We start from the raw sequence: 15,366 nt of genomic DNA, 5'->3' as shown, positions 1-15,366 counted from the left end.
TTTTGGTTAAGCACGGCTCACTCCTCTGTCTGCAACAGATGGGCTTTCTGCGCGCTTTATTGCTGTGGCCATAGAATTCCCTCTTTCTTACCATCTGATCTGTGAAGGCTTTTGTGTGGGAAGGGTTTGAGGAATGAGGGAGTAGAAATTGCTTTAGTCACGAGACATCTGGAAAGGTTTCACAGAAACGGCGACATTTGCAGTTCCGTATTTGCAATATTTGCAATACGTTCCGTATTGGCATTGGCTGTTGTGCAAAATACTCATTGGGATAGAGAGGAGGGAGTACCTGCAGAAGATCGTTCTCTTCTTGTTTTGAGGAAGCCAGGGAGGGCTCAGATTGCAGCTTAAGCAGTGTTAAGCAGCAAGAAGGAAGTATTGGTTCTTTTCACAGACAGCCTTGGCTCTTCCGCTGCTGCCAGTGGGGAACATTAGCAGAGAGCATCTCTAAAGCAGAGAGAAGCACATGTATGAGAATGAAAGAAAATTACATAGATTATTCTATGTAGTATTTGAATGAAGAGGTGAGAAAGAAGATGGCAGTGTCAAGCATGAGCTGATGAGAAGGATTAATTCTCATTCAGTAATATAAAAATGCAGCAGACACTGATGATGCTGTTGGATCAGGGAGCAATGGAAGAGCTGCATAATTTGATAGTCAGGCTTGATTTGCCATTTGAAAGTTAGGTGGAAGATACTACTTTACTCCAGAAAGGATGTAATACAGAAGAATATAAGGCTACAACTCTTCTAAAGTCTGGAAACTAGAGAAGCAACTTGGAATGAGAATTTGATCTTACAATTCAGGATCTATGGAACTGAACCGTGCATGTTCCTCTTTTTATGTTTTAATAAAAAGAGGAAATATTTAATAAAAATAAAAGTTTTGTTAATTATCTATAAAATATATTTTTTATGCAGTCCAAGACAGTTGCGCTTCACTCAGCATGGCCCAGGCAAGCCAAAAGGTTGGACACCTACAAAAGATGCATGATGGGAATGAAACAGACCAAAAATGAACATTCAAAACAATCCAGTAGTCCAAGTAAAAGAGAAAAATAAACCAACAGTATTTGTATGGTTGGCAGTAATTCAACAAAATAGAGAAAGCTGCCTGAGCAAGAAATCAGAGCAAATAAACTCATTGGGATTACCTTATTTCTTGCATATCAAATACAGGTCATTGCGAAAGTAATTTCATCTCTTTACAAAACACAAACAGAAGGGTTGGGGGATGGTTAGAATATACTCTGAAATGTTTACTCCAGACTGGAACACTTCAAACAGTAGATAAACATTCATGGATATTAGAATTCCCCCCAAATGTATTTGGCTTATTTTTCTAATTTTATTAATTTAAAGCTGAATTCACACAAGTGAGGGAAAGCATCTTTCTTCCACACAGAGGAATTGGCACCATCTTCTCTCCAAAGAAAATTCTTTAAAAAGATCCAAAAATTAAGTATACACAAATGTATATTCAATACATTTAATACACAAATGTGTATTCATGCTCTTCTCTCCCCCAGATTTCTGCTAAGTACACCAGTCATGTGAAAAAAGCAAGCCAGGCCATCCTGAACAAGTACAGTTATTACTGCACAATGGGTAAATAGCAATCAGTCCTAGAGATACTGTTCCTATACAGGGGAGGCAAGACAAAAATAAATAAACCCTTAACCACAATAAAATCCAAACCCAGTTTAAGAAAGCTTGTATTTATTTCAGACTCAATGGAGTCAGTTTGAAACTGTCAGAGAGACACTGTACACCCATATACAAATTTAAGAACACAACGGAGTAACTGTTACTGTTTATTAACAACCAGTTTTAATAATATGATAAAAGTATGTCCTGAGAAAGGGGAACAAACATGCTTCTTCAAGGTTTTTTAGCTGTTCTGGATCTCAGCCGTCGCTTGATGATCAGATGATCACTTTCCTTCTTTTGTTCCTCAGAGTCCTGAAGAAAACATTTCAAAAGTTACTCATCTTTTCGCACAAGACTGACAAGCTCTTCTTGACCCACGCAAACATATTTCTTCCCCTAAATGGATTTCAGAATGGCATTTGCTTATTATATTTTATTCAGAAAACTATGGGATACCGAGATCGTTTTAATGCAGCTTAATCACAAGGAACAAATATGGAGAATGTACAAAATCCTGTACTGTAAGCCAGCCAAACACAGAGATCTTTGAGGACAAAATAAAACAGAACAGCAGGAAGACCAACAAGAATGACTTGGTAGAATAAAGAAATACCTCAGTACTTTCAACCTCCTCCTGCAAATAGATGAAACCTCCAGTCTGTTTGGACTCCTTAGTAGTTTATTTTAAGCCAAGAGTACAGTATAATCACTTACCGAAGAAGCAGGTATATCTAGAGGGCCAGAAACGACAGTGGAATACAGCTTCCTTTTGCATCGTTTTGGCTTGGTCTCTCCTTCTTCGAGACTTTCAGGTTCATTTGATTTAGGAGAACTTACTGCTGACATCAGCTTCTTGGCTAGAAGAAATTTGTTTTGATACATAAACCAATCAACTTACTGGTTTTGTGAGTCTTTAAATCAATGAATGCAAAAAAAGCTTCGTAACAAACTTGGTTTATAAATGACACGTAAAATTTAAGTGAAAATACTCAGAAACTGTATTTGTTCGTCGAGGTTCTTTATTGCTTCTATAGCTGAAACAGTTTATAGCTTCAGGTACGGCAGCTTAAAGCACGCATTAAAATGGAGTATGAAAGACAATCATGGCTCAGAAGTCGCTGGAAGTCAGAAACTTCAGCAGGAGTTAAACAACAGGCCTAACTTTCGTGCTGACAGAAGCACAAGACAGAACCAACTTTCTCTGTATACTTGTAGGTTTTCACAAATGTAATAATGAATCTCTGAAGAGACGAATAAATGCATTTACTTCATAAATCAAAGGACAACTTAACATGGCAGACAAGTCTAAGAACACATACATTAATAGCCTACAGCAGAAACAAGCCATTCTACAATGTCTAGAAAACATGGAATAAAACTTATTCTACACCAACCTTTAGAGTGTATAATAGAAGGAGAGCTTTTAATAAAATCTCCAACTTTTTGCAGTGTTTCATCCTTCTTTTTAGTCAGTCTTGAAGCATGTACTCGCTTTCTCAGGAAGTAGTCTTTTCCGGATTTCTGTTCAACAGAGATGTGAACATGTGAAACAAGAGCATTGTTTAAACTTCATTTTAGTTCAACGTTATTTTAAGTTGACATTTTGAGCTTTACTACTGACACCTCTGTTCATTATGCTGATGATACCACAACGGCAAGTAATGCAGACAATTTTATACCCTTTAGGGAGTTGTCAAAATCTCAGCTATTTCAAGGCATACGTTTCTTAAAGTTTCTTAATAAGGCAGTAGTTTCTTTAAAAGTAGCTCCCAAGCTGTGGAGTTGTTTCTTACATAAGCTGTTCTAATTACATAAAATAAACAAACATACAAAACAGAAGACAACAGATGGGAAAAATCTACTACTCATACTCTGACCATGCCAAGGATACTGCTATCACATGTGAACATCTGTTTTTAATAACTGCCATGCATATTAATGATATGAACCTTAGTTTAATACAAGGGCTTCACTTACAAAAGCACACGATAATACACTAAAGCTTCTCTTCCCAACTATTCAGTGTGCAATATCCTTCCCTCCAAATCATTACACAGTACAGCCATTACACGCTCTGGGGACAGACTGACTTGCCCTTTGGTTAGCTTATGGAATTTAATAGGAAGAGCTCATAAGCATGTAAGATTCCCATTCAGGTATACACATAAGGATAAGACACTGCTTCTTTCGTGTGACCACACAATTACAGGACGTCCCAAGCTAGCTTCAAAACTAGAACAAAAACCAACCATTTTCTCGTCACTTGCAGAGGGTGAATTAAAAGCCATGACAGATTTTGTATTTTTCGTGTTCTCACTTTTCACCAAATCCTGGGAAAATAAGACAAGATTCAGCCATGATTCTTTTGGAAAGAACAACAGATGTCACAAAAGTGAACACTTTAAACACTTTTGCTAATAGTAGGGAAGTATCTGCTAGTGGTAACTATTCCACTGTAAATCAAATAATAAATAAGCATTCAATTATAAAAACAGGATATTAAGATATCTGTATTAGACATCTCATGATGTCTAAAAAGCTGATTTATGTCTACAGGTTTCAAAGAAAATACACAATGAAGTTAAGAGAAATTCCCTTCTCTTAAACCATTATCACTGAGCTTGGCTATTAGTTTTGTTCATTAAAGCAGTTCATTGATTAAATTCTTCAACTACTTTACTGAGGTAGAAATAGCATTTTTTTAATGCTTAAATGAGAATGGTAAAAAGGCATCAGATATTTTGTTTTCTGTTGGGTCTAGGTCATACCTCATCCATGTCATCACTTCTTTTCTTTTTTGCCTTAGGCATTTTCACTCCTAAAGGTATCATGCTGCCGTGCTGCTTTATCTCCATCTTATCAGGTTGCAGAGGTGTCAGTGGGATTTCCAGCTCCGGTTTTGGGAACCGACTAGTTTTGCCATTTTCTGCGGACACTCCAGAAGAGTCGAGGACAGTTCCCAAATGCTCCTGATAGCACAGAAGAATTTTAAGTGCAAGTGTTAAGGTAGCCATGAGATTAAAAAGCTATAAAGCATCTGGAAAAGGATATGTAAGCATTCGATTTTCCTGCTGTAAGAACACTTGTAATAGAAGGAGTCTATTTCAGTTGCAGCAGAGTTTTACCCTTCTTTCCTAGAACTTGTTACATTTAAAATTATTTCCAATCTATGATCACAAAAAAAGTTCTCCATGTTAAACTGAGCCTGATACTTTACAAGTCATTTTTTCTCAAGGGCACAGAAAACTCCACTTTTTTTAAATAGAGAATGGTGGTAGAACTGACACGATTTTCTTCATCTCAACTCTGCTGTGTCAGAACTGGGCAGGAACAGGAGCATTTGATTCAAGTGTTCAATTAACTTCCAGCTTAATCTTAGGGAATTTGCCCTTCCTCTTCTACACTAGAGATGTTATTTACATAAGTAAGGTCCAGCTGGCAAGGTGCAAGCCCAGTACAAGTCATTAAAGAACTCCATTGCTATCTTTTCCCTGGAGAGAATACAGACATTCAAGCAATGACACCGTACTTAAGCTGAAGGCTATCATGTACCTGCTCATGGTCAAATGGCAGCAAATGCACAGCTAAGTGACAGGGAAATGTCAGTATGCATTTCCCCAGCAGCACTTACTGTCCACAATCCACCCAATCCTGTTTTTCTCAACAGGAACAACAAAGTCAGAACTGAGATCACCTGGACTCCTCCTTCTCTATGGCAGGAATTCAGCTAGCATATCAAAAATGAGTTCAGATGCTGGTTGAACACATGGAAGACAGGCTGCTGGGGACATCAGAAAATGGTAGATGGCTGCTTCTACTGCTGCTAGTAACTAGCAAACTCCAGTGTCCCAAACACAGACTAGCAGCTTTTACTACTTACACTGTTCCGACCCCCTGAGGGGAGTCTTCTTCCTCTCAAAAAGTTACCAAAGATTGTAGAAAGACAAAAAGTAGTCAGAGCCACTTTATCAGGCTCTGCTAAGAATCTGAATGGAGTATCACCACCCACTGTATTTCCAAGAATTAAGTTGGTTAATAAATACTTTGTTTTTAAAATATATGTAACTGCTATTTTATGAAAGTTAGCAATTAAAAACTTATATAGGAATGATTAACATCATCTGCTAACAAAACAATATCCAGAAATCCTGCAGAGGAAGAAAATAAGTTCAATTTGCTGTGCCCGTTTCAGTGGCTCCATGAATTTTTTCCTAGTAACTTATCTAATCATGAGCCACTTCATAAGCATTAACATGAGGAGAGTTTTCAACAGCACCTGACAAAAATTCATCACACAATTGTTTCAACAGCTTTTATTCCTATCAAAGGCTATAAAAACAGGTGATCTGATCACCTTGAAAGGGATAAATAAATTAAAACTTGGGAATTGTTTAGAGAACATGAGATCTTTTCCTACTCATTCCTTATCAAAAGCAATACAATCACAACATTTTCAGATCTGAAGTTTCATACTAACCTCAGATTCATTTAATGAAGTGAGGCTCCTAGTACATGGACGTGACAAATAATTGTCTTCAGCTTTGCATCTTAATGGAATACTTTCTCCAGTTTTAGTTTTGCTTTGTTGTTTCCTAGGCTGTAAATATTTAAAAGGAGTAAAGATTAGGCTATGCATTAGACCTCCAAAATATCTCAAGTTTTCTAAAGTTACAGTGTAAAACCTCAAGCTCAGACACCACATGAACACGTAAGCTGAAACACAGCACAAGTGTGGGAAGGTAATAACATCTATTCATTGTGTGATCTTCAGATACACCCTACTGGGTCTCACTAACAGTCTCAGGCAGGATTCTGCCTCCAAAAGAGAGAAAGCGAGACATTAGTTAGGGACAAAATCTGTAACGCTGGTCGTTTTGTCATCCATTCCCCCCATACTCTGCACGCTCACAGCTGCTATGTTAGAACACCAAAGGCTAAACCTCTGCCTAATCTTCAGCATCCACATACGAATACATGGAAAACTGCATGGAAAAGTTCCATAATGTACACAGAGAGATGGTGTTCTAGTAAATAAAATATTTTTGAGAAGATGAGAGCTCATGTTTGAGTGGAAGACAAAAAGAACCAACATGTACTCATCACTGAATATGTAGTTAAAGGACTATATGCTAAGAAAAATGATCCCAGCTCCAGTATCTCCTAGGAAAACAGAAGAACAAAAAGGGGTTAACAAGATGTTAAGTACTTACTTTCTATAAATATAATCATACCTTTTCATTTACAGAGTCATTCCTTCTACTTTGTCTTTCTTCAAGAAAAGGTATTTCCGGCAAACACTGAGGGCTACTGTGGTTAATGCGTTGTTTTAATTCCTTTATAAAGTCATCTTTGTCAGCCAGTTCTTTTCTTAACTCTTCTATCACAGTTGCATTATCCTAATAAACAGTAAAAACTGCTGAGTTGTGGGATTGTCAAAAGGAATTAACACACACAAGCAGTATTGCAATTACTTAGTAGCATCAGTTTTAGAATTGCAGGCTAGAACACTTAACTATTCAAGAACAGTAACATTTCACGGATTTGTACGGTCACTGTTACAAGTGCAGTAGTCACAGAATTGCCTGGGAAGTTGTAATACAATATATTTTGATTCTTCTATTTTACTTATGTGCTTCAGCCTTCATCTCCCTTAAGATATAATAACCCGAGCTTTTATTCGTTCCCAAATCCTCGGTACTGTGAGAAAGTCGGCAGTTGTAGGGGAAGTTTTGCTATGAGAACATCTTTCTTCTCAGAGAAAGTGAATCCAAACATTCTCAAAAGAGCACAACTCATTTAGTCTTCTGTTTAGCTTCTGAAATTCTATGCTACGGCTTAGATTGGCTATCCTGATTAAAAGCTGGATGTTGAAATAAGAAATGCAACTTCCAGAGATCATCCCCCCTCTGCTTTTTGATGCTTCCCTTAATCTCTCTCCACATCCCCTTCTGTCTTTTCATGCCATTGTAGATACTACCTCAGAGAAAGCAAAGAAAGTAAGAAACCTGAGACAGAACTACTGTCTGAGTATTGAGCCTAGCTTGGGATCCGGAAATGCTGTGAATTATCGGAAAAAGCTACAGATGTCCAGTATGATTGTAGGATAATAAGCATCAAACTGACATCTGCTTATCTGAACTACTGAAAAAATTGAAATTTTAGTAATTAACATAAATTCTGTTTCTGAAGAACGAAAATAAAAGCTGGTGCTTTTTTTGGTTAGTTGCACATGATGTCAATATGACAGTGTTCAAGAACAGAAGCACACCCAGAATACAAAGAGCAGGTACAGGAGTTTTACAGAATTTATGGGTAGCTAATCAGGTAGGAGGAAAGGAGAGCTGATCTTGCTTGAATCCTTTAAGGCAGATTGTCTCAGTTCTGCTATTTCTGTCTCTTTTTGTATGGCATTAGAAGCCAAAGTTTTGAGCTGTTTTTCCAAAGCTTCAACTAACTGATCTCTCTCCTCACGCCACTTTTGAAGATTATGGTCCCTTTCCTCCAGCTCCTATATTTCATGATGAAAGAAAAGCATACACAGTAGAAACAAGCAGAATTTTTAAGACAGCCTAGAATTAATAAGTTTTTCATATAGCATAAATAAGGACTCAAGCTGATAAAAAGAGTTTATGGTAAGACATTTCAATTAACATATCGTGATGTCACTCAACAAGATCAGGTTACATGCAAGTATAACATATGTATTTACAATGCAGATTATTGTATTTAAAGCAATCTGCCAGTGCTCTGTAGTGACTAATTATTTGAATATCTTTCATGGTCTACCACTAATTTCAGTTGGCCACTTTCATTTTGCTCCAATTTTTTTTTTTTTTTTTTGACCTTTTTCCTGTTGCTTGGAAAACCTGCATCATTCATTTAATAAAAATTAAGAGCAAGAAAAATACCTGTTTAAGTTGTTGGATAGTATAGTCTTTATAATCCAGCTCATCCTTAAACTGGTTATTAATCCTTTCAAGTTCTTCCATCTTGTTCCTGAGGGATTCCTCCACAGAACGCATCGTGGACACCTGTAATGTAAGCACAGCTCACGGTTCATTAAAAGACTTCTGTAATCCAACCTGGCCAAATACTTCTTTGTTAAATACAGAGGAATTCACAAACAAGTGCTGAGTAGGAAAATGACAGCAAGTGCAAGGTTACCAAGGAAGACATGAATTCATTTTTTAGCTTCAATTTTCAACCCCAAGCACACCCAATAAACTTTCAGACTAAGTACCTGCAAAATGGGTTTTAAGATATCTTCTTGTTTAATAATTAAATTTTAACTATTAACATCACTGAAGCTGAAATTGAAGAAAAAAAATATACATGCTTATCTTAAAGAGCCTCTGGAAATTAGTCTATTTCTCTTCAAGTAAATAGCATTCTTCTTCCCAGTTATCAGCGTTTTTTCACAAGACTTAGGTTTTAGGCTTTGGAGTTACAAACCTCGCTTTGTACTTGCTGAATTTGTTTCTTGGCATCAGAATGTTTGTCTTTTAGATCTGCATACTCTTCTTCTTTCCTCTGCAAATCTTTTTTCAAATTCAGTACAAGGGCAGAACTCTCAGAAAGAATATTTTCTAGCCTTATGTTAAAAATAAAGACACAAAGAACATTACTGTTACACATCTCATGGAAACAGCAATTACAGCTTAATCCATGCCCTGCCTGTTGGTTTCTATTTGTAAATAGACTCTTAAATCTATCTAGACCAGTGACAAGATTTAAACAATTACTTTTGAATTTCAGCTTGCTTCTCATAATCAGATGCTGAAGCAATAAATTATTCAGATGCTATTCTGAGGGATGTACAACAAAACCACCAGAAATCCCCATATTATTCTTTATTTCCTTGCACACTCCTGTTTTCCCTTGGAACTCAAGTAGCATACCAAAGCATCCTAAAGTAGTAGTTTGGCCATTGATAAGCATGCAGATGCATTAAGTCGAAGGGATGTTCCCATTAACTATTTTTAACTCTAGTTCATTCTCAAAGGGCTCTATGTTAACTCAGTGGTTACTTACGATTCTATACGTTGCACTTTCTCCATTTCACTCTTTTCCTTTTCCCGAAGAGAGTGTTTCATCTGCTCCAAGCTGTTTTTAAGCTGCATAACGTCTTGAATCAGATTTGCTTCTTTGCTACTTAACTCTTCAAACTTTTTGTCTGCATTTGCAGACTTCTCCTGCAGAGTTGCTGTAACTGTCTCCAGATTCACAATAATAGATTCTTTTTCTTTAAGTAATTCATTGAGTTTTGACACATTGTCTTCCATTGTCTTGTAAGCCTCCAGGCGATATTCAAGCTCTTTTATTTTTACCTCACAGTTGGCAACTTCCTCCTGAAATTGTGCAATCACTCTCTGATCTTCTGCAGTCTTTTCTTCAAAGTCCTGAGTTTTCTTTTCTATTTGCTCATGTAACTGATTCACAAGATCATCTTCCTGACTAGTGTGAGTTGTAATCTCACATAGCTTCATTACAAGTTGACGATTATGATATTCAGCATTATTCAGTCCCGCCTTTAGGTTTTCATTGTCTTGAAGCAGTGCTTTGATGTGCTGACTTTTTTGTGAGGAAACATCAACAATATTTCTGCATACTTCCCAAATCCTTTCAAGACTATAGTTAAAAGAGAGGTCCTGCACAAGATCTGAGATGGAAGAAGTCTGTGACTGAATGCATGCAGAACTAATTTGAGATGTCCCTGGCTCATCTTTTTCACAGTCTGAGGAATCCTTTACACTGACAAAGTCAGTACCAATGGCGTGAAACTCTAAGTGACATTTGTATAATTCATCTAATTTGGTCCGCATTTCTTTTACTTGTGACACTTTACCAATTATATATTCTTTGGCAACTTCTATGTTGTTAGTTAGTTGGGCATTTTTGTCTTCTAGTGTCATATTTATAGATTTCTGTTCATCCAGTTCAGAAGCAATTTCCCGATAGTCAGCTTGACCCTGCAGAATTTGTTCACGGAGGGCATCAGCTGTTTCTTCAGAAAAAGAAAGCTGAATACGCAGGCTTGTTACCTGCTTACTGAAATCTTCTTTTTATTTTTTTCTCTTCTGCATTGTTCTTCAAGCACAGTTAAATGATGTTCCAAGATTTCAGTTCTTTCCCTCAGTGCTAGTACTTCCTTTCGGTACGCGGAGCACTTTTGTTTCATGTGTTCAATTGTCCTTTGCTCTACAGTGTTCTTTTTCTTTCTCTCATTTACAACTACTGTAAAACAAACAAACAAACAAACCAAAAAAAAAAGGGGAAAAGGAATGTAGCTCAGATTGATTAAAATAATTATTACATAGCAGTTCACAACACCAAGTAGCAACTTCTAAGTGAAACACTGTCGTAATATGCAAGCCATGCCCTCACATCACATAGTATTTGATACTAGTGAAGGAATTAAAGTCCTCTGAACACGTAATCAGGTGCCTCAGATTTCTATACAGAATTAACAGCAAAAGGTTTTCAGTCTGGAAGAACACTTTTACCATGGCACTACTCAAACCTTCCACTCCACACCAGTAGAAAATCTGATTAGATTTAAGAAACATGGGAACGAGATAGATAATTCACAGCTATATTCTTTCTATCTTCCGTGCTTCAGCAATCCCTATAAGGCAGCCAGGAATCACTCCATCTACATCTAAATGGTAGATAAACAGTTCTCTAAGAAATTTCATTCCAACTCACAGTCCTCTTACTTTCAAAAGAAAGATAAAACCCTGGACAAGTTGATCACTTACGTGTTGATATCTGTCTCTCTTATTCAGTTGATCTCTAAACAAAATATGAGGATTCCTACTTCTGTCCACACTTACTCTTTTGCATATAAAGTTCACTCATAAAGTTGTACAAATTTGCAGATTCAAGTTTCCATAAATATTCCATTAGCTTGGGGCTGTTTTTTTCTTTAACTGGTGAGCAATTAGCTAAAATCACATGCATTTTCTTTCTATCAAAAGCGACTTCTGCTGTATTTCATCATTGCTTTAGAATCCAGTTATGTCCATTCCATAATATGCATACTTTAAATATTAAAAAAAATAAATATAAGTCAAGACTTACTAGGGATTGGGTCACCACAACAATATATTCAATGGTGATTCTTGTACAGTCCTTTTATTACTACAATGCAGAATTTTATAGTGCCCACGTGCAGCCTGCATTACATACAGATTCACATGTACTGCATGGAAACAGCCTCTTAACTCATCTAAGGAGTTTTATATACAGCCCTCAACTGATTTAAAAGTCATACTGAAGAAACAGCAGTGGCATATTCCACCCCAAACCAGGTTTTGGGTTTTGACTGCTCGCCCAGCAACACTAGTGAGGGGAATATGATTTATAAGTAATCTAAACACTTTATGCTGAAAACAACAAGCAAGTACTAAAGCAAGATAAATAAGACTAGGGAGAAGATGTGTAATGTTCAGTCTAGAAGCTCCTTACACAGGAAGTAGGGAAAAAGCATTATTACAGAGCATAGGAAACAAGACCTAAAAGCTCAGAGAATGGTGTAAATACACTGAACTTGAAGCTCAGATAACCTAGCATCTCCTAAAATACTTTTGCTCGTGCTACTTATATAACTAATTCTACAAAAGAACCAGCACAACATACCTGTGCTCATTGTTCTACTGTGTATATTTAACGTAGCTAAAGAATATATATTAAGAGTTTTTTGAAATTGGACGCTATTAATACTCACAAATAGAAGAAAATTTTAACATGATTGAATACTCAGTACTTCTTAACCGAAAACTTCATGCTGACATTGTGACTATCAGCTACCCATTTTAATTCCTATGTGGAGCATTGCTGTCATTAATTTTTAAATGAGAGCTTTGGTCATATGATTAGAACAAACCCACTACTATTTGGAGTATGGAGGAGTCCACATCCCTCCCTCAGTCTCTGGTAAGATGCTTATATGTGATGCCATTCAGTGGTCACATTAGGATTCAATATTTATGCCAAATAAAGGCAGCAGGGACAAATCATCCAAGAACAGCATCTCATCCAAAGAAGGCCTTGACTTTCTCCCTTGCACATATTTTGCAAGAGGAATACAAGAAAGGAAGGGAATACAGCTAAGTTTTACATTTTCCCTTCTACATTGTATATGCCTTCCGTAATTCTAGGAACACTGATGCTCAGCTGTGCCCAGAAGTGAAGTTAAATGCATCAGAGCTTATCCAAACCATTTTTCTCAAATATTGCCCATGAGCGAGCAATTAGCAGGTCGTCAACAATTTTGATAGTTGCTTCAGGAAACAAACAAACAAACAAACAAAAAAAAGCACTTGAACAGCTGATGCTACTCAGAAGATCAGCAACAGCAGTTGAAACAATCCTAAAGAAACTGCTTTAAAACTATTAACAAATCTGCAAGTGCATCAACAGATGAGGAAAAAGCAGCAAAAAGGAAAAAAATAGTGCCAAAAACTTTTATTCTTAAGCATTCAAAAATGAACAGCATAGGACCTTCTGAAAAAGGGATATTTACATAACAGTTACTTCTATTTACAGTTTAACACAGTGGCTTTTCTCCTTATACCATAAGGTACGCGCTTCACAGCCTTTTGCTTCCTATCCGGAATAGGAAGCAATTTATTGTTTTGGAAGACACCCTGTTCAAGGATGGAAGAAACTGTACCTTTCTTTGGAGGTTGCTCTTCCACAGTAGGCTTATCTTCATCACTACTGCGCTTTCTTCCCACTTCCAACTCAGTTTTCTCTTGTTTCAGTGCTTTAACTGAAAGCACTGAAAATTGGCTGCTTTCAGTTCCTTTATTAGTGTTCTCTTCTGCCGGTTCTGCTTTAATGGTAGTTAAATGGTAGGTAGTCTTTTCCTGTATTGATATAAGATCAGTTACATTGAAGCTTAACAAAAGGAGCACTTAAGTCTCAGTAATCTTCTGTAGGCAAATATTTACACAAAACCATACAGCTAAAATATTTACCCGGTGACTCTATAGACATCAGTTACAAATCTCAATAGCAGACAGAACAAGTACACCTTCAGATAATGACAAGTGCAATACTCGGTAGAGTATACAAGGGAAAGCAAGAGCCTAGCAGGTTACAAAGTAAAAGACTTGCACACAATCAAGAGTTTACCAGTTTATCAAAGAATTTCCTGTTTCCAAGAAGTCAACAAAATTACAAACATGGTCAAAGAGCAAATGGTCAGCTCTCATACAAGTTCATCACATTACACTTCTGCTAAGCTGCTAAAATCACTTTCATCGTGACAGATACAATCCAACCTTAAAGCTTAGTCAGCTCTGTCACGCATATTTTAGATTGTGTCCTTGACCACAAGTGAAGCTTCCTTACTTACAAGATGACGATTGTTAAGCCATGCTGGCACTGCCAAGGACTGATTATTCATCTTTAGTAGCTTATGAAAAGAAAAGCCTCAGAAGTGTTCAGGCCACACAATCGCACAGATAGAGTTGGAGCCTTGTTCTTGGAAGAAGTAATAGGTGAGGACATGGCTACTCATCACAGTCAGCTTTAACACCATGGAAATACTAAGTTGCAGTGATGCAGACAGTCAAAGACTAAGAAGGGTCAAGTTGCTAAGCTTACAAGGTTAGAGATCTGAGTGACAGAATTAACTATAAATGTTTTCAGAGCTACTTCAGGCTACCAAACATCAAAAAATGAACAAAAACCACCAGAACTGGTATGCACACATACTTAATCAAGCTAGTCTTCACATATTCAGTAGCTCACAGTACATTAGTCAGGATAAAGTTTTATGGACTGCATAGAACGTGGAGATATCCTGACCATTCATACTCGTACTTCCAACTCTACTCAACATACTTTTACTGTTGCTCTTCCTCTGATGTAGGAGTGTGAGGCAGGAGTTAGTGGAACACGCTGATATTTTTGTTGTTTGTGTTAACAACAACTACCTTCAGATAAATTTGAATTGTTTACAATTTCAAGCGAGTACCAGCTACATACAGAAAATCAGTTTTCCAAAAATGTGTTGATTACAAGCATAGAATTAGTGTTTTCCTTTTTTTGTATAAGGATACGGAGATGTGTAAAACTCACATAATCTTTTACTTTTTCTTCTAAATGAGATTTTAAGTCTTGTAGCTCTGTAATAATGTCATCTTTCTGCACCTTGATTGAGATTGGAAATAAAAAATAAAAAAAATTCAGTCATCAGTTTCTAATGTAGTGTTAAGTAGCTGAATTACACAATGCATTAAAGGCAAATTCAGTTAAGCTAAGCTCGGTAAGAAATCTATTAATTGAGCCTACTGGAATAGCATTTTAAGCTACCACAAGTTGGTATTAATTAATTAATTAATTAAAACAATTTTACACAACATCTTGATAAAGTTACCTCAGTTGCTTCTGTAAGTTGCTCATCAGACTCATCCAATTTAATCATCTGCATTTCAAAGTCTGTAACACACAGAAAAGGTTGTATTACATAAGTAGCCAATAGATAGTTTATTAAGTAATCAATTTTTCCAGATATTCTAATGTTTAGGTAGCTTTTGAACAGATTAATTAATTTGCATGTGGTCTTCACTTATTGGGAGTGATTCAAAAGTTTTCTATATTTCTTGGAATGAAAACATTGCATCAACAAGACATAAAGAAGAGTAGAGATTACAATATAAAAGTAAAAATCAAGATATAGACATTTAACCCCATACTTACGAAAGC

At 36.6% G+C, this 15,366-nt stretch overlaps 2 protein-coding genes across 2 annotated transcripts; both read right to left on the bottom strand.

The window, feature by feature from the left end:
* Window positions 1-1,801: 1,801 nt before the first annotated feature.
* Window positions 1,802-7,064, bottom strand: LOC146754375 (kinesin-like protein KIF20B). The gene is made up of 7 exons (XM_085527679.1): window positions 6,882-7,064; window positions 6,128-6,247; window positions 4,419-4,619; window positions 3,900-3,980; window positions 3,045-3,171; window positions 2,365-2,507; window positions 1,802-1,962 (listed from the first exon to the last, which is right to left on the bottom strand). The coding sequence occupies exons 3-7, from the start codon at window positions 4,503-4,505 to the stop codon at window positions 1,882-1,884; spliced, it is 519 nt and encodes a 172-aa protein (XP_085383805.1). The 5' UTR covers window positions 4,506-4,619; window positions 6,128-6,247; window positions 6,882-7,064; the 3' UTR covers window positions 1,802-1,881.
* An 823-nt stretch (window positions 7,065-7,887) lies between these two features.
* LOC146754374 (uncharacterized) lies at window positions 7,888-10,906 on the bottom strand. The gene is made up of 4 exons (XM_085527678.1): window positions 9,682-10,906; window positions 9,103-9,241; window positions 8,559-8,681; window positions 7,888-8,158 (listed from the first exon to the last, which is right to left on the bottom strand). The coding sequence occupies exons 1-4, from the start codon at window positions 10,560-10,562 to the stop codon at window positions 7,967-7,969; spliced, it is 1,335 nt and encodes a 444-aa protein (XP_085383804.1). The 5' UTR covers window positions 10,563-10,906; the 3' UTR covers window positions 7,888-7,966.
* Between the last annotated feature and the right edge of the window lie 4,460 nt (window positions 10,907-15,366).

The sequence above is a fragment of the Coturnix japonica genome, chromosome W (assembly GCF_054131305.1).
Source record: "Coturnix japonica strain WE chromosome W, WE-NBRP24, whole genome shotgun sequence".
Classification (NCBI taxonomy): Eukaryota; Metazoa; Chordata; class Aves; order Galliformes; family Phasianidae; genus Coturnix; species Coturnix japonica.
This window is presented reverse-complemented; position numbering and strand designations above follow the sequence as displayed.

Coding starts and splice junctions, on each gene's coding strand:
- LOC146754375 (XM_085527679.1), bottom strand. CDS start 4,505: ATGGAGATAAAGCAGCACGGCAGCATGATACCTTTAGGAGTGAAAATG. Junction 3,981..4,418: donor GAAGTGATGACATGGATGAG/GTATGACCTAGA, acceptor TTATTTTCCCAG/GATTTGGTGAAAAGTGAGAA. Junction 3,172..3,899: donor CTGCAAGTGACGAGAAAATG/GTTGGTTTTTGT, acceptor TCTGTTGAACAG/AAATCCGGAAAAGACTACTT.
- LOC146754374 (XM_085527678.1), bottom strand. CDS start 10,562: ATGACACTAGAAGACAAAAATGCCCAACTAACTAACAACATAGAAGTT. Junction 8,682..9,102: donor TTCAGCAAGTACAAAGCGAG/GTTTGTAACTCC, acceptor CTTACATTACAG/GTGTCCACGATGCGTTCTGT. Junction 8,159..8,558: donor CTATCCAACAACTTAAACAG/GTATTTTTCTTG, acceptor CATGAAATATAG/GAGCTGGAGGAAAGGGACCA.